The sequence below is a fragment of the Salmo salar genome, chromosome ssa16, assembly GCF_905237065.1.
Source record: "Salmo salar chromosome ssa16, Ssal_v3.1, whole genome shotgun sequence".
NCBI lineage: Eukaryota > Metazoa > Chordata > Actinopteri > Salmoniformes > Salmonidae > Salmo > Salmo salar.
This window is the reverse complement of record NC_059457.1, coordinates 40,486,365-40,511,892: the sequence shown is the minus strand read 5'-3', so window position 1 is coordinate 40,511,892 and position 25,528 is coordinate 40,486,365. Positions and strand designations below refer to the sequence as shown.

General features: G+C 42.0%; 1 protein-coding gene across 1 annotated transcript in view; it reads left to right on the top strand.

Annotated features, from left to right (window-relative positions):
• si:ch1073-396h14.1 (disintegrin and metalloproteinase domain-containing protein 10) overlaps window positions 1–25,528 on the top strand; it is a 63,736-nt gene that overhangs the window by 7,280 nt on the left and 30,928 nt on the right. Inside the window, exons 5-8 of the mRNA XM_014148673.2 lie at window positions 10,155–10,240; window positions 11,774–11,896; window positions 20,792–20,884; window positions 21,105–21,273. Coding sequence (XP_014004148.1) covers window positions 10,155–10,240; window positions 11,774–11,896; window positions 20,792–20,884; window positions 21,105–21,273 — 471 coding nt within the window. The remainder of the gene's footprint in view (window positions 1–10,154; window positions 10,241–11,773; window positions 11,897–20,791; window positions 20,885–21,104; window positions 21,274–25,528) is intronic.

Below are 25,528 nucleotides of genomic sequence, written 5' to 3'. Positions count from 1 at the left end.
GCACATAACTCTGCAATGTTGGGTTGTATTGGAGAGAGTCTCAGTCTTAAATCATTTTCCATACACAGTCTGTGCCTGTATTTAGTTTTCATGCTAGTGAGGGCCGAGAATCCACTCTCACATAGGTACGTGGTTGCAAAGGGCATCAGTGTCTTAACAGCGCGATTTGCCAAGGCAAGAAACTCTGAGCGCAGCCCTATCCAGAAATCTGGCAGTGGCTTCTGATTAAATTCAATTTTCACAGAACCGCTTGTTGCAATTTCGATGAGGCTCTCTTGTTGAGATATCGGTAAGTGGACTGGAGGCAGGGCATGAAAGGGATAACAAATCCAGTTGTTTGTGTCCGTTTTGGGAAAGTACCTGCGTAATTGCGCACCCAGCTCACTCAGGTGCTTCGCTATATCACATTTGATATTGTCCGTAAGCTTGAGTAAATTTGCACACAAAAAATCATACAGTGATGGAAAGACCTGTGTGTTGTCCTTGTTAATGCAGATAGAAAAGAGTCCAATCACCCAGATAGGCCAGTCGTGTGAGAAACTAGTCATCATGCAAGCGGTCAGACAAGTGAAAATTATGGTCAGTAAAGAAAACTTTAAGCTCATCTCTCAATTCAAAAAAACGTGTCAATACCTTGCCCCTTGATAACCAGCGCACTTCTGTATGTTGTAAAAGCATTACATGGTCGCTGCCCATATTATTGCATAATGCATAAAATACACAAGATTTCAGGGGCCTTGCTTTAACAAAGTTAACCATTTTCACTGTAGTGTCCAAAACGTCTTTCAAGCTGTCAGGCATTCCATTGGCAGCAAGAGCCTCTTGGTGGATGCTGCAGTGGACCCAAGTGGCGTCGGGAGCATCTGCTTGCACAAGCGTTACCACTTCACTATGTCTCCCTGTCATGGCTTTTGCGCCATCAGTACAGATACCAACACATCTTGACCACCAAAGTCCATTTGATGTCACAAAGCTGTCCAGTACTTTAAAAATATCCTCTCATGTTGTCCTGGTTTCCAGTGCTTTGCAGAAGAGGATGTCCTCCTTAATTGACCCCCCCGTAAACGTAACGGACATGTACCAGGAGCTGTGCCAGGGCCGCCATGTCTGTTGACTCATCCAGCTGTAACGCATATAATTCACTGGCTTATATGCGAAGCAGTAATTGTTTCAAAACATCTCCTGCCATGTTACTGATGCGTTGTGAAACAGTGTTGTTTGATGAAGACATGGTCTGTATAGTTTTTTGGGCCTTTTCCCCTAGCATTGTCTCAGCCATATCCGTGGCAGCAGGAAGAATTAAGTCCTACACAATAGTATGGGGCTTGCCTGTCCTAGCCACTAGGTAGCTCACCATATAAGACGCTTCTAGCCCCTTCTTATTAAAGGTATCTGTTGCTTTTATACATGTCTTCCTACTTGAAAGTCATCTTTATTCTCGCTCAAAAACCTCCCGTGGCTTATTTTTTAAATTGTCATGTTTCATTTCTAAATGTCTGCACAAGTGTGAAGGTTTCCCACGAGAGAGTAATGGTTAATGTGATTGGATGTTAATTATTTGACTAGGCTACCTGTATTTGTCAAATAATAATGTTAAATCACATTTTTATTTGGCGTACCCCCAACGGTATTGAGCATACTCCAGTTTGGAAATACCTGTCCTATAGGATCAAAATAATATGTCTGGTGACTGAGGGTTCTGGTCTACTCTGTGGCTGAGCATAGCACAGTGTTTCAGTCTTATGAAATCCTTCTTTAGCCCTGAATTGATTTGATCTTCAGGTAAACCCACTCAGAGTTTTTTTTCTAGATTTAGAACCATTATACTTTTAAACTGTGCACATTTCACATAAAAAGTGTAGTAGTCAGTTGAAAATACATTAAGACCCCTTGACTCATCCACATTTTGTTACGTTTTAAAATTGATTAAATAAAATAAAATCCTCTGCAATCTACATCAAAACCCCATAATGATAAACCTGAAAACCGATTCTGGAATTTTTCGCAAATGTATTTTAAACAAAAAACAGAAATACCTTATTTACATAATCATTCAGACCCTTTAATATGAGATTTGGAGTTTGCCAAAAGGCACCCAAAGACTCTCAGACCATGAGAAACAAGATTCTCTTGTCTGATGAAACCAAGATTGAACTCTTTCTGTGAATGCTAAGTGTCACGTCTGGAGGAAACCTGGCACCATCCCTACAGTGAAGCATGGTAATGGCAGCATCATGCTGTGTGAGATGTTTTCAGCTGCAGGGACTGGGAGACTAAACAGGATCGAGTACAGAGAGATCCTTAAAGAAAACCTGTTCCAGAGCGCTCAGGTCCTCAGACTGAGGTGAAGGTTCACCTTCCAACAGGACAACGACCCTAAGCACACAGCCAAGACAACACAGGAGTGGCTTCAGGACAAGTCTCTGAATGTCCTTGAGCGTCCCAGCCAGAGCCCAGACTTGAACCTGATTGAACATCTCTGGAGATACCTGAAAATAGCTGTGCAGCAACGCTCCCCATCCAACCTGACAGAGCTTGAGAGGATCTGCAGAAAAGAATGGGAGAAACTCGCCAAAAACAGGTGTGCCAAGCTTGTAGCGTCATACCCAAGAAGACTTAAGGCTGTAAATGCCACCAAAGGTGCTTTATCAAAGTACTGAGTAAATGGTCTGATACTTATGTAATATTTCCATTTTTTATTTTTAATAAATTAGCAAAAATGTCTACAAACCTGTATTTGCTTTGTCATTATGGGGTATTGTGTGTAAATTGATGAGGGAAAAAAACAATTTAATCAATTTTAGAATAAGGCTGTACCATAACAACATTTGGAAAAGTCAAGGGGTCTGAATACTTTCCAAAGGTACTGTATGTATGGGGTATTTAATTAAATGAACTCTACTGCAGTCAGACAGATCAGGTTTAGTTATTTAAGTTGGCAAATAACTTATCCCTTGTTTAAGAGTTTGGCTGCACGGTCTAGAAACTCTGCAGCAATTGCTTACTTTTGTCTTCCCAGGCGTGCATACTTAAGAGAGAGCCCAACTATCCAGCTCTGAGGCTCAAGGAGCACATGGCACAGGTCTGGAAATATTTCTGTAAATGGGTCAACGGCCGGCATTTACACCCCCCCCCAAATCCAACACCCCCACTGCTACCATCTATAGAGCCAAATGGCTGATTCTCATTGGCCATAAGTGCCTCAGCAGAATGGTGTGACCCAATCACGTGATGTTTCTCTGAGAGTTTGATCAAGACAGGAGCCGCCAAGGCGGCAGCATGACCGCAGTGTTTTCTCTGCCCTCCCCGGTTCAACCATCAGGTCTTCCTGTCAGCCCTCCAATCTAGGTTGTCAATTAGTCAAAGAAACATTACCTGATTGATTCAGTAACATGGCATATTTATTCCAGGAAATCAAAAGTGAAAGTGATTATTGTTATGACATGACATTATTATATAATATTTAATTTGACTTCAACAAGCCTAGTCTGAGCCAGAACAGCCAATAGGGCAGGAACCTATCTCCTGATTCTGTAGTGTGGGGCAGCTTGATATATAAGTACAACCCCTGGACTGGACGCTAGTCTATCGCAGGGCCTTACCCCCTATTCATCTCTATAATGCTGGGTGCCAAGAAGAGAAGCATCGGGTAAAAAATGTTTTGTCTTTGGTATGACTCAACCCATTTCAATATCAGGGTGGGCACTCTATAGATCCTCTTAAGGATCCGCCCCCTTTTTTTCAATTTTCGCCTAAAATGACATACCCAAATCTAACTGCCTGTAGCTCAGGCCCTGAAGCAAGGATATGCATATTCTTGGTACCATTTGAAAGGAAACACTTTGAAGTTTGTGTAAATGTGAAAGGAATGTTGTAGAGTATAACACAATAGATCTGGTAAAAGATTAATACAAAGAAAAAAAACAACCGTTCTTTTGTATTTTTTTATACCATAATCTTTGAAATGCAAGAGAAAGGCTATACGGTAATATTCCAGCCCAGGTGCAATTTACATTTTGGCCACTAGATGGCAGCAGTGCACGTGCAAAGTTTTAGACTTATCCAATGAACCATTGAATTTCTGTTCAAAATGTTGTATCAATACTGCCCAAATGTGCCTAATTTGTTTATTAATAACTTTATGTTCAAAATTGTGCACTATCCTAGCATGGTATTATTTCACTGTAATAGCTACTGTAAATTGGACAGTGCAGTTAGATTAACAAGAATTTAAGCTTTCTGCCAATATCAGATATGACTATGTCCTAGGAAATGTTCTTGTTACTTACAACCTCATGCTAATCTCATTAGCCTACATTAGCTCAACCGTCCCGTGGAAGGGACACCGATCCCGAAGAAGCTCTAGCCACAAGGCCACTGAGTTGGTTCTATAATATTGAAGCTGATGCCAATGTGTAAGCATTGATTTAATTGGAACAGTCAGTTCTCTCAAGCTAAAGTGGTTCTGTTCTCTCTGATGTGTTTAGGTGAGGTCATGGGGGTTTGCTATTGAATAATGCCCAAAATCTGGTTTTGCTGGGGGATGTACTGAAATGTATAGTTGGAGACAGAAGTCATAAAGCATGCATTGTTATACCAATGTTAGGCTATGTTATGAAATTACTTCATTGGCATTATTTTACGTAAAAAGACCCACATGGTTTGATATTAGGTCATGATGGTCTCCACTGCCATTGAGGAATACCTTGTTGATAAGGTCAAGGAACAGCAATGACGTTTTTGGGAATATCCACCAACATCTCCACAACGTTTATGGTGTCTGGTGCGTGGATATAAAGATCTGTGGGAAGCTACAAGCCACCGTGTGCCACAGTGGATCCTATTGTGTGTAAATATTGTAGGAAGATACAGTAGCATCACTTGAATATTTGCTAATGTGAACCTATGTCTATATTATTTTGGTTAATACATACAGTGCATTCAGAAGGTATTCAGACCCCTTGACATTTTCCACATTTTGTTAAGTTATAGCCTTATTCTAAAATTGATTAAATTATTTGTCTTCCTCATCAATCTTCACACAATACTTCACACAAATGTATTAAAAATAAAAAACAGATACCTTATTTACGTAAGTATTCAGACCCTTTGCTATTAAATTGAGCTCAGGTGCATCCTGTTTCCATTGATCATCTTTCAGATGTTTCTACAACTTGATTGGAGTCCACCTGTGGTAGATTCAATTGATTGGACATGATTTGGAAAGGCACACACCTGTCTATATGAGGTCCCACAGTTGACAGTGCATGTCAGAGAAAAAACCAAGCCATGAGGTCGAAGGAATTGTCCGCAGAACACTGAGACAGGATTATGTCAAGGAACAGATCTGGGGAAGGGTACCAAAACATTTCTGCAGCATTGAAGGTCCCCAAGAACACAGTGGCCTCCATCATTCTTAAATGAATGAAGTTTGGAACCACCAAGACTCTTCCTAGAGCTGGCCCCCTGCCAAACTGAACAATCGGGGGAGAAGGGCCTTGGTCATGGGGGCCTTGGTCCAGGGCCTTGGTCCAGAGTTCCTCTGTGGAGATGGGAGAACATTCCAGAAGGACAACCATCTCTGCAGCACTCGACCAATTCAGGTCTTTATGGTAGAGTGGCCAGACAGAAGCCACTCCTCAGTAAAAGGCACATGACAGCCTGCTTGGAGTTTGCCAAAAGGCACCTAAAGGAATATTATCTGGTCTGATGAATCCAAGATTTAACTATTTGGCCTGAATGCCAAGTATCACTTCTGGAGGAAACCTGGCACCATCCCTACAGTGAAGCATGGTGGTGGCAGCATCATGTTGTGGGGATGTTTTTCAGCGGCAGGGACTGGGAGACTAGTCAGGATCGAGGGAAAGATGAATGGAGCAAGGTACAGAGATCCTTAATGAAAACCTGCTCCAGAGTGCTCAGTATCTCAGACTGGTGTGAAGGTTCACCAAGTCTCTGAATGCCCTTGAGCAGCCCAGCAAGAGCCCGGACATGAACCTGATCGAACATCTCTGGAGAGACCTGAAAATAGCTGTGCAGTAACGCTCCCCATCCAACCTGACAGAGCTTGAGAGGATCTACAGAGAAGGATGGCAGAAACTCCCTAAATACAGGTGTGCCAAGCTTGTAGTGTCATACCCAAGAAGACTCGAGGCTGTAATCACTGCCAAAGCTACTTAAACAAAGTACTGAGTAAAGGGTCTAAATACTTATGTAAATGTGATATTAACTTTTTTTTATTTTTATACATTTGCAAAAAGTTCTACAAACCTGTTTTTGCTTTGCCATTATGGGGTATTGTGTGTAGATTGGTGAGGGGGGAAAACTATTTTATCAATTTTAGAATAAGGCTGTAACGAAACAAAATGTAGAAAATGTTGAGGGATCTGAATACTTTCCGAATGCACTGTACAGTGCCTTCAGAAAGTATTCATAGCCCTTGACTTATTCCAAATGTAGTTGTGTTACAGCCTGACTCAAAATGGATTACATAGATGTATTTTCTTAGCCATCTACACACAGTACCCCAGAATGACAAAGTGAAAACATGTTTTTAGAAATGTTAGCTAAAAATTGAAAATGTAGTACAGAAATATCAAATTAACAGTAGTATTAACACCCCTGAGTCAATACTTTGTAGAAATACCTTTGGCAGCATTACAGCTGTGAGTCTTCCTGGGAAAGTCTCTACGAGTTTTCCACACCTGGATTGTGCAACATTTGCCCATTATTAATTTTCAAAATTCTTATATCTCTGTCAAATTGGTTGTTGATCATTGCTAGACAACCATGTTCACATCTTGGGATAGATTTTAGAGTAGATTTAAGTCCAAACTGTAACTCGGCCACTAAGGAACATTCATTGTCTTCTTGGTAAGCAACTCCAGTGTAGATTTGGCCTTGTGCTTTAGGTTATTGTCCTATTGAAAGGTGAATTAATCTCCCAGTGTCTCATGGAAAGCAGACTGAACCAGGCTTTCCTCTAGGATTTGACCTGTGCTTAGCTCCATTCCATTTTCTTTATCCTGAAAAACTCCCCAGTCCTTAATGATTACAAGCATACCCATAACATGATGTAGCCACAACTATGCTTAAAAATATGGAGAGTGGTACTCAGTAATGTGTTATGTTGGATTTTCCCCAAACATAACACTTTGTATTCAGGCCAATTTTTTTTTTTTTTGACACATTTCTTGCAGTATTACTTTAGTGTCTTGTTGCATGTTTTGGAATATTTTTATTCTGTACAGGCTTCTTCTTTTCACTCTGTCAATTAGGTTAGTATTGTGGAGTTCACAATACACTGTTCTTGATCCATCCTCAGTTTTCTCCTATCACAGCCATTAAACTCTGTAACTGTTTTGAAGTCACGATTGGCCTCATGGCGAAATCCCTGAGTGGTTTCCTTCCTCTTCGGCAACTGCGTGAGGAATGACGCATATAACTTTGTAGTGACTGGGTGTATTGATACACCATCCAAAGTGCAATTAATAACTTCACCATGCTCAAAGGGATATGCAATGTCTGTTTGTTTTTTACCCACCTACCAACAGGTGCCCTTCTTAGCAAGGCATTGGAAATCCTCCCTTGTCTTTGTGATTGAATCTGTGTTTGAAATTCGCTGCTCGACTGAGGGACCTTACAGATAATTGTATGTTTACAGGTACAGAGATGAGGTAGTCATTCAAAAATCATGTTAAACACTATTATTGCACACAGTGAGTCCATGCAATTTATGACTTATTAAGCACATTTTCCCTCCTGAACGTATTTAGGCTTGCCATAACAAAGGGGTGGAATACTTATTGACCCAAGACATTACAGCTTTTCATTTTTAATTAATTTGTAAAAAATAATCCCCTTTGACATTATGGAGTATTGTGTGTAGACCAGTGACAAGAAAAGCTGAATTTAATCCATTTTTAACTCAGGCTGTAACAACAAAATGTGAAAAATGTCAAGGGGAATAATTTCTGAAGCCAGCGTATTGCTGGAAAAACAATGTTTTTCTTAAAATGTTATGTATTTTGTGTGTTTTGTTCAGGATTTCATCCTCAGTCCTCCAAGTTCAAATACATCTCATATGATAATCCGTTTTCAAAGTTTTCCTTACCAAAACATTCAATTTCATATAGTATGAGATTATTACACAACTAAGGTGCAAAAATACTAAAGCAGATTTACCTAACTCAGTGGAGATTGAAGGGATCTACAGAGTTAGCAATCACTAAGACCGGGTAAATTAGCTTGTACGTCTGTAGGTTCACAGTGAAGTAAGGTCCGGTGGAAGTTTGTGTAAGAGGGCTTTAGAAACAAAAATTGTGCAATGCATCAATCTACGAAACCTCAGGGAGGGCCAGCCTACTTTCTGATACAGAATGCAGTGATGTGAACTGAACCTGACGCCTCTAATAAAGCATAGTGTGCTATGATAAACTGCGTCCAATGGCTTTAATACATTGTCAGTTGCATTCATATACACTACCATTCAAAAGTTTGGGGTCACTTAGAAATGTCCTTGTTTTAATAGAAAAGCACATTTTTTTGTTCATTAAATTAACATCAAATTGATCAGAAAACAGTGTAGACATTGTTAATGTTGTAAGTGACTATTGTTGCTGGAAACGGCTGATTTTTAATGGAATATCTACATAGGCGTACAGAGGCCCATTATCAGCAACCATCACTCCTGTGTTCCAATGGCACGTTGTGTTAGCTAATCCAAGTTTATCATTTTAAAAGGCTAATTGATCATTAGAAAACCCTTTTGCAATTATGTTAGCACAGCTGAAAACTGTTGTGAGGATGATTAAAGAAGCAATAAAACTGGCTTTCTTTGGACTAGTTGAGTATCTGGAGCATCAGCATTTGTGGGTTCGATGACAGGCTCAAAATGGCCAGAAACAAAGAACTTTCTTTTGAAACTCGTCAGTCTATTCTTGTTTCGAGAATTGAAGGCATTTCCTTTCGAGAAATTTGCACAGAAACTGAAGATCTCATACAACGCTGTGTACTACTCCCTTCACAGAACAGCGCAAACTGGTTCTAACCAGAATAGAAAGAGGAGTGGGAGACCCCTGTGCACAACTGAGAAAGAGGACAAGTACAACACAAAAAAACAAACAAATAGCATGGTTGGTTAAGAGCCGATAAGACGGCAGCCCTCACCTCCGGCACCATCTTGTTACTGTGTATTTGTGCATGTGTTCATGTATTTAGACAGTAGTTAGTATATGTTAACGTACAGTGCCTTTAGAAAGTTTTCATACCCCTTGACTTATTCCACATTTTGTTGTTACAGCCTGAATTCAAAATGGATTACATACATTTTTTTTTCACCCATCTAAACACAATACCCCATAATGACAGTGTAAACCTATTTTTAGAAATGTATATATTTTTTAAAGGAAATACAGAAATATATAAATATAACCATTTTCAAGTCTTGCCATAGATTTTCAAGCGATTTTAATTCAAAACTGTAACTTGTCCACTCATGAACATTCACTGTCTTCTTGGTATGCAACTCCAGTGTAGATTTGGCCTTGTGTTTTTGGTTATTGTCCTGCTGAAAGGTGCATTCATCTCTGAAAGGTGCATTCATCTCCCAGTGTCTGGTGGAGAGCAGACTGAACCAGGTTTTCCACTAGGATTTTGCATGTGCCGAGCTCCATTCTGTTCATTTTTTATCCTGAAAAACCTCCCAGTCCTTAATGATTTCAAGCATACCCATAACATGATGCAGCCACCACTATGCTTGAAAATACAGTCCCTTCAGAAAGTATTCACACCTCTTGACTTTTTCCACATTTTGTGTTACATCCTGAATTTAATTTATTTTGATCACTTGCCTTCACGATACCCCATAATGTCAATGTGGAATTATGTTTTTAGGGTTGAATATTTATTGACTCAAGACATTTTAGCTTCTATTTTTTTATTTAAAAAAGAAGTAATGATAATATACCACTTTGACATTACGGGATATTGTGTGTAGGCCAGTGACACAAAAATCTAAATTGACTCCCTTTTACATTTCGGGCTATAACAACAAAATTGGAAAAATTCAAGGGGTTTGAATACTTGCTGAGGACACTATGTGTGTGCTTTTCCAGGGTGTGTTTACATATGTGTGTGTGTTTATCCACCTACAGATGTTCCTCCCATGGGAAGCAGTCGTGACGGGTTCTGTGGTGCAGAACGTCTGCAGCGCCTTGCCCAAAGCCTCAGACCCAATCAGGTAGTCCAGGCCAGACATCTCATACATACACACACACACACACTAAGTACACCTGAAAAGAGACACCTCCCTGTCCTACTTTCTGTTTTTGTCCTCAATCTTGCTGACCATTTTCTCATCTGTGAAACCATAATTGTAATTGGCTTCTGAACCCTTTGATAACCAGAACTAACTAAAAGATCCCAGAAATGTTCCATAGACACAAAAAGCTTATTTCCCTCAAATGTTGTGCACAAATGTGTTTATATCCCTGTTAGTGAGCATTTCTCCTTTGCCAAGATAATCAATCCACCTGACAGGTGCTGATTAAACATCATGACATTATACAGGTGCACCATAAAAGGCCACTCTAAAATGTTCACTTATGTCATACAACACAACGCCACAAATGTCTCAAGTTGAGGGAGCGTGCATTTGGGATGCTGACTGCAGGAATGTCCAACAGAGCTGTTGCCAGAGATTTTAATGTTAATTTCTCTACCATAAGCAACCAAAACGTTGTTTTAGAGAATTTGGCAGTACGTCCTACCGGCTTCACTACCGCAGACACAGCGTACCTGTACAGCATCCTGTGGGCAAGCGGTTTGCTGATGCCAACATTGTAAACAGAGCGCCACAAGGTGACAGTGGGGTTATGGTATGGGCAGGCATAAACTATGACCAACGAACACAATTGCATTTTATCGATGGCAATTTGAATGCACAGAACTACCGTGACGAGATCCTGAGGCCCGTTGTGAGGCCCATTTCTTTAAAGGTACTGTACGTGTGACCAACAGATGCAAATCTTTATTCCCAGTCATGTGAAATCCATAGATTAGGATTAATTTATTTCAATTGACTGATTTCCTCATATGAACTGTAACTCAGTAACATCTTAGGAATGTTTGCATGTCACGTTTATATTTTTGTTGAGTATATATATTGTTCTTTAGCGCCATAATAAGCTACCCTGTGAACTGATTCAATAAACAGCCTGCATGGCTTTGCGTGCCAGCTCCACGTATTTCCTCAATCTATTGTAGGCAGGCAGGCCATTGTCTCTGAGACGTGAGGCTAATTGGTTTGTGGTCCCTACATCTTGATCAACAATGGATACAGGGACAATTGAACATGTACAGAACATCATGTATAGTTATTTATTTATAGCCACTTGTTTGGAAACATACAGAATTTCCTTTATTTTGAGATTAGCTATAAAATGTATCAAGCAGATGTTTTTGCCTGAGGAACTTTCCATCCTGCCGACCCTGTTCACACTCCCTCAGACACTTTCCCACAGGTGACTGGCCCTGAGGTCACACTCTGTCTATGTGGTCATGCTAGAAAGGATGAAAATTGGATTTTAACCACAAACCTTAGCTTTACCCAACAGGGTGTGCGTTATTGGTGAATAACCACACATTTGTGGTCGTGTGAGAATGCAAAAGGCCATAAAACTAAATAACTCATGAATGGTTTTGACTAGCTTCCTATTTTGCCATTTTGATCATGTCTATCGCTAGTGACTACTGTCTCATGTGACATTCACAGGAAGTTCCAGTGTCCAGGTCGAAGAGAACATTGAACCAGTCTAAAACCAGCTGTCTACTCCATCTCCATGCTGACCACTTCTACTACAGGAAGTTCAAGAGTGTCGAGGCTGTTGTGGCTCAGGTGACTGGTCGTAAGAAAAAAGCCAAATAGATGGTCTGTATGATATTGGATGCCTTTTAAAATAAATGATCCATGTCTGTGGGTATGTAAGGGGCCTTCTTATGCCTGTCCTTTCAGTCCAGTGGCCAAATACTACTTTCTGAAGTTTGTACCCCAAATTTCCATTTATGGAATGGAGAGTTTTATTGTATTTTTGGACGGATAACCAACCCCCGCCCTTTCCGCGTGCCATTTGTGAGTTCCTTCGATGGGAAGGGTCGGGGACCAGGGTGTCTGCCAAAAATGACCTGTTCTATGTTTCAGGACCCAGAGAACATGCAGTACTTTTGAAATCCTAGCATGCTTGATGCAGTCATTATGTAACATTGGTATGTCAGAGATAATGCATCATGATTTCCCTCAGTTCCCTCAGTAATCCTGTCCGCTCTATTTACTAACTTTGTTCTCGGAAATCGCATTCAGAACTGGAGATGCTACTCAATATTGGACACATCTGGACAAAAGTTCACTGACTTGTTTTGGGTCATTTTCTCTTGCCGTTTAGTCATTTGGTTTAGCTATTGTCCAGCATATTTAAATCGTCTATCAGAACTTCTTATCAGGATGTTACGGTTTGTTGTTGTCGCACTTATTGCTCTGAATTGTTCTAACTTGATAACTCTAGATCTTTTGGATCTGAACTGTCTGTCAAACATGTAATTTACAGTCATGCACCACACCCTAATAGGGGATGCCCCCCCCCAAAAAGCCATATTACAACCTGTGTTGTGATAATTGCGTTGTTTGCTCTATAACCTGTTAATTCATATGCCTTGAGACTGTGATATATAGCCCTAAAGGCTGAGACAATAAGAAGTCACAGTGGCAGAATAAATTCAACCACACTTTGTTTTATCACAAAATTGGATAGCAACCTCTGTCTGGTGAAGTCCACAAAGCATATAGCATATAACAGACAGTTACATGAACAGCAGCATGGTCAAGCAAGTTAATGTTTCCAACATTTTCAGACCACTAAACAACTATTGATTTAGAACCACAGAGTTACTGCAAGTCACAAAGAAACAGGGGCTGCCTCCACTAATCCAGCACCAATTCAACTTCAACAGAATCAAATCACCTCTGCTTAGTCTAATACATTGACAACTAAAAGACTCCATAAACAATTTACTCCAATCAATGTAAGCTAAATATGATGTGGCTGTCCATGGTTCTGATTTGTGTGTGTGTGTGTGTGTGCACGCTAAAAACATGTTGACTCGCCGTACTTGTAGAGAAATGCCAATGCCATCCTCTCTTTCATGTTGACGAAACGGTCTATCACTCCGTCATACAGTAAACGCTTTTATTTTTTGTTCTAGGCTACCTGGCTAAAATGCTTGCTCGCTAGCCTAACTTCCTTTCATGGGCAACGTTAGCTAGTTAACATTATCCTTTTACATCTAGCTACATATTGAACTTCCATTCTCTCAGGCCAGGGGCACAACAATGTATGAATTAATGGTTGGATCAGAATTCGCCGTTATACTGTAATCATTGGCCAGAACGGAGAATTAAGTAAAACCACAAGTCCAAATCCATATGTCCATCCATGGCTAATTTAGGAAAGGGACAATTTTAGCTAGCTAGCTAGCTAGCTAGCCAGAGACCAGAGGACAATACAACGAGATGCAAAAATTCAAGTTGTTTCTGTCAATGACGTATCAACTTTATTTGTCACATGCGCCGAATACAACAAAGTGTAGACCTTACCATGAAATGCTTACTTACAAGCCCAGTGCAGTTCAAGAAGAGCTAAGAAAATATTTACCAAATAAACTAAAGTAATAAAAAAATTATAAAAAGTAACAAATACATAACAATAATGAGGCTATATACAGGGGTTACCGGTACCGAGTCAGTGTGTGGGGGTACAGGTTAGTTGAGGTAGTTTGTACATGTAGGTGGGGGTGAAGTGACTATGCATAAATAATAAACAGCAAGTAGCAGCAGTGTACAAAACAAATGGGGGGAGGGGAGGGGGGGGGTCAATGTAATAGTCCAGTGGCCATTTTATTCATGTTCAGCAGTCTTATGGCTTGGGGGTAGCTGTTAAGGAGCCTTTTGGTCCTAGACTCGGCGCTCTGGTACCGCTTGCCGTGCGGTAGTAGAGAAAACAGTCTATGACTTGGGTGACTGGAGTCTGACAATTTTATGGGCTTTTCTCGGACACCGCCTATTAGGTCCTGGATGGCAGGAAGCTTGGCCCAAGTGATGTACTGGGCTGTACGCACTACCCTCTGTAGCGCCTTAGTCAGATGCCGAGCAGTTGCCATAACAGGCGGTGATGCAACCGGTCAGGATGCTCTTGATGGTGGAGCTGTAGAACTTTTTGAGGATCTGGGGACCGATGCCAAATCTTTTCAGTCTCCTGAGGGGGAAAAGGTTTTGTCGTGCCCTCATCACGACTGTCTTGGTGTGTTTGGACCATGATAATTCGTTGGTGATGTGGACAGCAAGGAACTTGAAACTCTCGACCCGCTCCACTACAGCCCTGTCGATGTTAATGGTGGCCTGTTCGCCCGCCTTTTCCTGTAGTCCACGATCAGCTCCTTTTCCTGTAGTCCACGATCAGCTCCTTTGTCTTGCTCACACTGAGGGAGAGGTTGTTGTCCTGGTACCACACTGCCAGGTCTCTGACCTCCTCCATATAGACTGTCTCATCGTTGTCGGTGATCAGGCCTACCGCTGTTGTGTCATCAGCAAACTTAATGATTTTTTTGGAGTCGTGTTTGGCCATGCAGTCGTGGGTGAACAGGGAGTACAGGAGGGGACTAAGTTCACACCCCTGAAGGGCCCTATGTTGAGGATCACCGTGGCAGACGTGTTGTTGCCTACCCTTACCACCTGGGGGCGGCCCATCAGGAAGTCCAGGATCCCGTTGCAGAGGGAGGTGTTTAGTCCCTGGGTCCTTAGCTCAGTGATGAGCTTTGTGGTTACTATGGTGTTGAACCATGAGCTGTAGTCAATGAACAGCATTCTCACATAGGTGTTCCTTTTGTCCATGTGGGAAAGGGCAGTGTGGAGTGCGATTGATATTGCATCATCTGTGGATCTGTTGGGGCGGTATGCGAATTGGAGTAGGTCTAGGGTATCCGGGAGGATGCTGTTGATGTGAGCCATGACCAGCCTTTCAAAGCACTTCATGGCGACCGATCTGCATGATACGAGACGGTAATCATTTAGGCAGGTTACCTTTGTTTCCTTGGGCACAAGGACTATGGTGGTATGCTTGAAACATGTAAGTACTGCAGACTCAGTCAGGGAGAGGTTGAAAATGTCAGTGAAGACACTTGCCAGTTGGTCCATGCCTTGAGTACACGTCCTGGTAATCCATCTGGCCCCATGGCTTTGTGAATGTTGACCTGTTTAAAGGTCTTGCTCACATTGGCTACCGAGCGCATTATCACACAGTCATCCAGAACAGCTGGTGCTCTCGTATGCTCTCAATGCGATTTGATAGGAGAGACGCCAAATCCAAGCTGGCTTCCCTTGACACTTTTTTTGGTGTCCAGGACCATTCACAGTTGAGCACACTCAGTTTAGCTTAAACCTGATTGGCTAATTTTGTATACTTTTTTTGTCAAGAGAGCCCAAATGCTTGCTGGCTTCCCTTGCATTCAAAGCTACGGGCGGCAACAATGTCAAACTAATTTGTACCAGACAGCATCAGATATATGGCCTACACGTAGAGAGACAAAGGGCCACTGTTTCACTTGCTCGGGTGTCTTCTCCTGCGAGATACATTCAGCCTCTTGCGAATTGAAGTAAAATTATGAAACAGAGAGAGAAACAAAGTTATTTTGTTGTTTTTTCTTGGTGATTTTTTGGGGGAAGCCTGGTTTCCCTTGGCATCCATGAATACACACCACTGACCATTACCGGCCACTAAATTTGCCTAAGAAGAGCAAACAAAAGAAACCCCCCCACCAAACTTAACAGGAAACAAACCAAAAAGTGGAGAAAAATGAAAACAGGGAAGATCAGATAAAGGATTGTCTTTCTAGAATTCAAATAGGGAAAGCCAAATAATACTGTTGACCTTCCACATCTCTCAAGACAACTGGAACACTGGGCCAGTCACTCTTAAATAGCACCTGGGCCAGCACAGGTGAAACACCTTCCCACTAACGAGATGGAAACCAGCACAGGTGCAGCACATATTGACTAATGAGGTGACACCAAATGGTGCTTCCAACGTGCTAACGAGCTATACGTGCCGCAAGTCCAGCCTCAAAGCATAAATGGAAAAAACTAAATCTGTAACATCGGGACATTGGATTAAGTTATCCTAAATATTTTGATGTAATTTTGTTAAAACACTCCTGGACCAGACTTAACTCAGATTGTGGATAAATATTTTTTTCCTCTTTCTATCTGTAAAATAGTAAATACATATGTGAAATGCATTTTTTTATTAAAAAGAAAAAGTAATGTTGTATAATATCAACAATTCTCTCTGGGCAAGTCTCAAGAATATAACCACACAATATTTGGTGAATTTAGACGCTTCTGAAGCTGACGAAAATTAATTGGTGTCTGGGAAGAGTCTGACTTTTGGGAAATGGTACACTGAATTTATACTACCAAATGCTAAACATCTTTTTAGATCCAATCACCATCTCTTCAAAGTTATAACATATTGTTCAGTTTGTTACATTCTCTATGAAATGGACTTTTACATGTAGTGAGCTTTGAAATTATGGATGTATGTCAATTTTAAAGTGGTTAAAATTAATGCAATTTTTATGACGGGAGAATGATAAACTAAAGAAAAAATATATTTTCCTCAATATTTTGACATTTTTATGTTTACTTTTTGAAAATACTAACATAATGGGCCAAAATACCAACAAATCTGAAAATTGATAGGTAGATACAAAAATGTCATTTCAGCCTAGTTCCTGCCCTTAATTCAGAAGACTATTATTCTTTTCAAATCTTTACAATACATAATACATGTATTTGCATTTATTATGGATCCACATTAGTTGCTCTTCCTGGGGTCCAGCAAAATTAAAGCAGTTATATACAATAAAAACAACAACATTACATTACATTTCACAACAGATGTCACAACACATTAAGTGTGTGCCCTCAGGCAGCTACTCTACTACCACATATCTACAACACAAAATCTATGTGTGTTTATAGTGCGTATGTTATCGTGTGTGTGTATGCGTGTGTCTGTGCCTGTGTGTGTCTTCACAGTTCGCATAAGGTGTATTTTTATCTGTTATTTTAAATCAGATTTTACTGCTTGCATGAGTTACTTGATGTGGAATAGAGTTCCATGTAGTCATGGCTCTATGTAGTACTGTGAGTCTCACATAGTCTGTTCTGGACATGTGGACTGTGAAGAGACCTCTGGTGGCATGTCTTGTGGTGTATGCATGGGTGTCTGAGCTGTGTGCTAGTAGTTTAAACAGACAGCTCGGTGTATTCAACATGTCAATACTTCTCGCAAATACAAGTAATGATGAAGTCGATCTCTCCTCTACTTTTAGCCAGGAGAGATTGACATGCATACTCTCAGCTGCCAACGTGCGTAAATCCACCGCATAGTCTGCCACACTGCGGGAGTCTTGCCAAAGCTGGAGTAACTTCCGGGCAGCCTCTCTCCTGGACAATGGATCATTGAAAACGTTCTTCACCTCCATCACGAACTCCTCCAGACTGAAGCATACGGCCGACTGTTGTTCCCATACTGCTGTAGCCCAGGCGAGAGCCCTCCCGGACATCAGCGTGATGAGGTACGCTATCTTAGAGCTGTCTGAGGGGAAGGAGGAGGGCTGCAGCTCGATGATGAGGGAACACTGAGCGAGAAACGCCCGACAGGTGCCCGACTCACCCGACAAGTGTCCGACTCTCTTGACGAACAAAACGAACAAAACGAACACAGGTATAAAGACACTGGCGATAATGGGGAAGATGTGCCATGCCTGGAGAGGGGTGGAGACAAGCACAAAGACAGGTGAAACAGATCAGCGTGTGACAGTTAGAGAAGCTTCCATTGAAGAACACTCTCTGTGTTCTATTGGATAAATAACTAACCAACCATGTGATTGCAGGTGATGTAAAGCCATAGCAAGTGAGTTTCTTCAATAACAATTTCTGATCAATAACATCAAAAGTTAGAATAGTAAAAGTTAGCGCACGGAAAAGCGAAGTGCATAAGGGATGTACCAAAACACCTTGATATAGGGGTGGCACATGCAAGCATATGAGGAAATTTGGAAAGGACGGAAGAAATTATACAGTAAAACCTGCAAAAGGGCTAATGCAAACCAGAGAAAAAACACACTCTCCTCCCCTGTGTCCAATATAAAAAACACACAGCCCTCCCCAAAGCAAAATTAAAACTTAGAACAACCCTCCTCTATTTTGGACCACCCCGCCATGATTGGTAAGTTAGTCTAGCCAATTATCTAAACTTGTAGTAATCATGTCTGAATATTGACCGAGCACTCAGGGCAGGTGCCCTCAATCTCACTCAGATATCATTAACATGGCCTAAGTCATGGCAAAATGTGTAGAATTGTAAGAAATTATCTTTAAAACTGCAAACATTTCTCTCCACCCTATGGCAAAATGTGTAGAATTGCAGGTAATTAGCTTCCAAACATAAATTGTTCTCTCAAAATGAGTGGAATTGCATGAAGTGTTATAAAATTGCAAAAATGCACTGTAACTCCACCCCATGGCAAAATGTGTAGAACTGAAAAAAACTTGCTTTAAAACTGCGAATAAGTATCTCTTCTCCATGGCAAAATGTGTAGAACTGCAGAGAACATGCTTAAAACGGCAGCATTTCTTAAATGTAGGTGTTCCAAAAGGTTCACATTAGTGGTTTGCAGGCTATGCGTGGAAGCCTGGAGATGATAAATGTGTTTATGTTCATTAACAGTCAATTACCGTGAGACCAGCAGTTATTTGCATGACAGTTACTGGCTGACAAAATGTCATGACCGCTATAGCCCTAATCCTAATAGTATTTCATGTTATCAGGATGAATTAGATTTAATAAAATATAAATGTCAACAACAATTCAATGCTGCTATTCAGTCAGATGACTGGATTAAACAGATTATTAAGGAGACACATTGAAATTCCATTTGGTATGTACAATATGAGTCAATTCATTCGCTCTTTATGTTAAACTTTTGTAAAAGGCCAGAGTCTTCGTATTTGGTGGTGGTTATGCAGTCAGTGCCTGCAGAAAAACACCTCTATGCCAACTTCAAAGCCCTCTCCTCTCTTGACCACACAGCTGCTGTGGCATTACACTGGGAAGGATTAGGAGAGAGCTGTCAGGGTGACATAGGTGCCAAGAGTGTGTGCGAGTCGTAAGCTCTAACTACCCCACATGGCTAAATTAACCCAATGCTGAGGGCATATCAACACAGGTTTAAGTGCCATTTGGATGCCTTCTATCTCTTCTGTGCCAGCTACACCCATCGGTATGTAGTAACACCATGGCCATGCCCAGCACTGTTACTATGGCAGCAGGGGCTGCCAAGATGGCTGCAGCCAAGTCTTTGACACCAGTAGTGAGTAGTGTGACTTTGAGCCTCCATGCCCATGACACAGGTCCAGTCCCATAGACATGTAGTGAACTCTGGCATAACTGGTGGACCGATTGGGTCAAAGGCTCAACGTGACCTTCCGCCAACCAGCCTGCCTGTCCAACACTGCTTGCCTACTTGCTGGGATGCTGTACACTATACTGTATGAAAAACTACTAGGCCTATGCGTAGTTTATCTTTGGAGTAAACTAGGTTTGCGAAGGTCTGACCACCTCTGCTATGAAGTCACACAGGACCATTCCAGTCCAGAGGAAATAGGACGTCCGCTCAGCAGATCTGGGTTCAAATACTATTTCAGGCACTTCAATCACTTTTCAATACATTTAAGAACAAGTATTCAGATAACCTTTATATGAAAAACAAGTAGTTGAATATTGGAATGTATTTGGGAATGCACTTGGAAAGTATTTGAAAATGCAAAAATACACTGACTCAAATACACTCCCATGCATTTAACCCAGGTATTTGAAAATAGTATTTGAAATAAGTATTTGAAAATACTTGCAAATACAATTTAGTTGACCAAATAACCATTTAAATACTCAAATAAAAGTACTTGTTTTGGCTGTGTTTTTTTAGAATAAACAATTACACAGAACATTGTATTTAAATAACAAATACTCTGAACTCAGGTCTGTCACTCAGTAAGTGAATGTGATGTCCCTGCCAGCTTTAATGGCACATGGCAGCCACGCCATCTGCTCCTGTCTTCTCACCTCTCCTGACCTAGCCAGATTCTTTCCACTCGTGACGATTTATGTTTTCCATGGCGCTTGTTGTGGCCACTGGATGTCTTTATTTTTAAAACAAGCATTGTAAATGATGCACTGATGTCATCTGCGTGTAAATATGGCTCTTGTTGTCACTGGTGACCGACCCCATTCTCACAGGACAGAGACGAGGCTGCTGTCTCCTCACTCCGAAGCATAAATATTTATGGAAAGTTCACACTGTGCGTCGTTGTTGTTTGCAGAAGAAAAGGGATTCTATACTATGTTCTGTAGGAACTGGTTAGCATGTGACTGGTTAGCATGTGTAAGGTATGCAGGGTACAATGTCACCAGTCTCCCACCCACACTGAAAATACAGTGGATTAAATAGCTTTGTGGAGTAGATTATGAATTGTATTAATGCCATATCCACTGTTCTGCAATGACTCTCCTCAAGCAGCGAAGTAGAATGTCCTCTATAGAGAAGCAGTGTATACAACACTGTGAGCTGTTTTATGAGAATCTTCTCCCTCTTTTGTCTCTGTGTCCTCCTGTCCTAGGTTGCCTCCTACGTGAGAGCGGTGAATGATATTTATGACAAGGCCGACTTTGACGGTCTCAAGCTAATCAACTTCAAAGTGAAATCACTCAGTGTAAGAACTCCACTCATTCACAATGGCTGCAATGTTCCGTGTTTCAAGGCTTATCCACTTTAGATGTGCTGATACTACAGTATGATTACCCCTAAGTTAATCAAGCTAAGCTAGCAACTAGTTATGTTTTCCCTTTCTTTCTCTCCTTCTTGGACTCAAAGGCTCCTTTATGGGTGATTTTGGGAAGAGCTATTATAGAAATAATGCGTGTCTCCTGTAGGTCATGAGAGAGGAGGACGAGACCAACCCCTTGAATCGGCCCTTCCTCGGCCCAGAGAAGCTGCTCAGTCTGTTCTCTGAGAGTAACTGGGGAAACTACTGTCTGTCCTACCTGCTGACCAACAGGGACTACAGTGGAGTGCTGGGGCTGGCCTGGGAGGGCAAGACAGGTGAGAGGCAGGTTCTGGAAAGCAATAGAGACACACACACGGACACAAGCATAAAAACAGCCCCGCTACCGTCCTAAACACTACCGCATTGCACACACATACAAACCCACACATTCCTGAACTTTGACTGCGCCTCAATCACAGCCGCGTGTCCAATGTCTTCTCTAGAAGCCAAAATCTCATCTGACATTTCCATTTCAGTAGACGCTCTTATCCAGAGCGACTTACAGTAGTGAATGCATACATTTCATTTTTTTTTTTTTTTTTACATACCGGTCCCCCGTGGGAATCGAACCCACAACCCTGGCGTTGCAAACACCATGCTCTACCAACTGAGCCACACGGGACCTTTCCACATCTGATATGCGTCTTATTTTACCTAACTCAACCTGTTTAAATACCCCAGGTTTTATGGGTAAAGTGTTTTACGGAAACAATTAATCTTTACAAAACACATCAGGAATGTCATCAATGAAACACACAGTGCTGCCATTCTAGGGACAATGTGACAAAGCCTTCTCTGTTTTATTATTGTTGTATGTGAGGAAGGGGGGCCCTGTTTCCACAGGGGGTGGAGCACCTTGGGTGTTTCCATCACATCGTTAGCTGGGCCGCCTTTGATTGGCTGATCAGAGGGGAGTGAGAGAGAGACTTTCATGCGTCCTATGCGACCTCCTCTCTCCCCCTCCCCCTTTATGGTTCTATAAACCCTGTTGAACCCGCTGAACCCTGAAGGGAATGAGGGCACTATGAGCAAAGCAAAACACACACACACACACACACACACACATACACACACATACACACACACATACACACACACTGCCTTGCACCAGACTGAAATCAGACTCACATCACTGTAGAAGGACTCGCACGGTCCGGTCGCATCACTTCACCACCTAGACTTTTGCTGCTTACAGTTTTTTCTCAATTGCGTACAACCATTTTTTGTAACAATGTGATCGATTTAAAAAAACAATTGTCCACAAGACACCGAACTCTGTGGCCTTTTGCAAAACAGTAATTGTAGTTGCCTTCTCAAAACATAAATACATTCATCAAAACTATATTATACGGTAAAAAATGTGCCTGCAAAAAGATTAACACAAGCATACTTATCTCCTGAGTCCAAGCAGGCAAAACAGAAAGTTAGTCTGTCTTTTAAAAATCCCAGTAGATAAATTTTGATCATCATGATTTAGTGACTGCAAATCATCACATCAAATCAAATTTTATTAGTCATATGTGCCGAATACAATAAGAATAAGAAATAAAAGTAACACGTAATTAACGAGCAGCAGTAAAATAACAATAGCGAGACTATATACAGGGCAGTACTGGTACAGAGTCAATGTGCGGGGGCACCGGTTAGTCAAGGTAATATGTACATGTAGGTAGAGTTATTAAAGTGTATGCGTAGATGATCACAACAGGTAGCAGCAGTGTAAAAGACGGGGGGGGGGGGGGGGGTGTAAATAGTTCAGGAATCTTATGGCTTGGGGGTAGAAGCTGTTTAGAAGCCTCCGGTACCGCTTGCCGTGCGGTAGCAGAGAGAACAGTCTATGACTAGGGTGGCTGGAGTCTTTGACAATTTTTAGGGCCTTCCTCTGACACAGCCTGGTACAGAGGTCCTGGGTGGCAGGAAGATTTGCCCCAGTGATGTACTGGGCCGTACGCAATACCCACTGTAGCGCCTTGCGGTTGGAGGCCGAGCAGTTGCCATACCAGGCAGTGATGCAACCAGTCAGGATGCTCTCGATGGTGCAGCTGTATAACTTTTTGAGGACTCATGCCAAATCTTTTCAGTCTCCTGAGGGGGAATAGGTTTTGTCGTGCCCTCTTCACGACTGTCTTGGTGTGCTTGGACCATGTTAGTTTGTTGGTGATGTGGACACCAAGAAACTTGAACCTCTCAACCTGCTCCATTACAGCCCCGTCGATGAGAATGGGGGCATGCCTGGTCCTCTTTTTCCAGTAGTCCAAAATCATCTCCTTTTTCTTGATCATGTTGAGTAAGAGGTTGTTGTTCTGGAACCACACTGCTAGGTCTCTGACCTCCTTCCTATAGGATGTTTCTTCGTTGTCGGTGATCAGGCCTACCACTGTTGTGTCATCGGTAAACTTAATGCTGGTGTTGGAGTCGTGCCTGACCGTGCAGTCATGAGTGAACAGGGAGTCCAGGAGGGGACGGAGCACACACCCCTGAGGGGCCCCCGTGTTGAGGATCAGTGTGGCGGGTGTGTTGTTACCTACCCTTGCCACCTGGGGGCTGCCCGTCAGGAAGTCCAGGATCCAGTTGCAGAGGGAGGTGTTTAGTCCCAGGGTCCTTAGCTTATTGATGAGCTTTGAGAGCACTATGGTGTTGAATTTCAGAGCTGTAGTCAATGAATAGCATTCTCACATAGGTGTTCATCCTGTCCATGTGGGAAAGGGCAGTGTGGAGTACAATAGAGATTGCATCATCTGTGGAACTGTTAGGGCGGTATGCAAATTGGAGTGGGTCTAGGGTTTCTGGGATAATGGTGTTGATGTGAGCCATGACCAGCCTTTCAAAGCACTTCATGGCTACAGGCATGAGTGCTATGGGTCGATAATCATTTAGGCAGGTTACCTTAGTGTTATTGGGCACAGGGACTATGTTGGTCTGCTTGAAACATGTTGGTATTACAGACTCGGACAGGGAGAGATTGAAAATGTCAGTGAAGACACTTGCCAGTTGGTCAGCACATGCTCGCAGTACACGTCCTGGTAATCCGTCTGGCCCTGCGGCCTTGTGAATGTTGACCTGTTTAAAGGTCTTACTCACATTGGCTGCGGAGAGCGTGATCACACAGTCCTCCGGAACAGCTGGTGCTCTCATGCATGTTTCAGTGTTAATTGCCTCGAAGCGAGCATAGAAGTAGTTTAGCTTGTCTGGTAGGATCGTGTCACTGGGCAGCTCTCGGCTGTACTTCCTTTTGTAGTCTGTAATGGTTTGCAAGCCCTGCAACATCCGACAAGCGTCAGAGCCGGTGTAGTACGATACGATCTTAGTCCTGTATTGATGCTTTGCCTGTTTGGTGGTTCGTCGGATGGCATAGCGGTATTTCTTATAAGCTTTCGGGCTAGAGTCCCGCTCCTTGAAAGCGGCAGCTCTAGCCTTCAGCTCAGAGTGGATTTTGCTTGTAAATCCATGGCTTCTGGTTAGGGTATGTTCGTATGGTTACTGTGGGGACGACGTCATCGATGCACTTATTGATGAAGCCAATAACTGATGTGGTGTACTCCTCAATGCCATCAGAGGAATCCCGGAACATATTCCAGTCTGTGCTAGCAAAACAGTCCTGTAGCTTAGCATCTGCTTCATCTGACCACTTTTTTTATTGATCGAGTCACTGCTCTCTGCTTTAATTTTTGCTTGTAAGCAGGAATCAGGAGGATAGAATTATGGTCAGATTTTCCAAATGGAGGGCGAGGGAGAGCTTTGCATGCGTCTCTGTGTGTGAAGTAATGGTGGTCCAAAGTTTTTTTCCCTCTGGTTGTACATTTAACATGCTGATAGAAATTTGGTAAGACCGATTTAAGTTTCCCTGCATTAAAGTCCCAGGCCACTAGGAGCGGCGCCTTTATGTGAGGGTTTTCCTGTTTGCTTATGGTGGAATACAGCTCATTGAGTGTTGTCTGAGTGCCAGCATCAGTCTGTGGTGGTATGTAGACAGCTACAAAAAATACAGATGAAAATTCTCTCGGTAGATAGAGTGGTCTACAGCTTATCATGAGATACTCTACCTCAGGCGAGAAAAACCTTGAGACTTCCTTCGATATAGTGCACCAGCTGTTATTTACAAAAATACATCGTCGACCGCCACTTGTCTTACGAGACGCCGCTGTTCTATCCTGCCGATACGGCGTATAACCAGTATGTTGATAATGTCGTCGTTCAGCCACGACTCGGTGAAGCATAAGATATTACAGTTTTGAATGTCCCGTTGGTAGTTTAATCTTCCGCGTAGGTCATCGATTTTATTTTCCAAAAATGGCACGTTTGCTAGCAGAATGGAAGGCAGTGGGAGTTTATTCGATTGCCTACGAATTCTCAGAAGGCAGCCCGCCCTCCAGACCCTTTTTCTCCGCCTTTCTCCGCCTTCTCTTCACGCAAATAATATGATGATCAAAATTGGAGGTACAACTATCCAAAGGTGCAGAATTATGGGCAATTGCTATCCTTTTGTGCACCAAACAATTTCATACAATTTCATACACAAAATAAATAAAT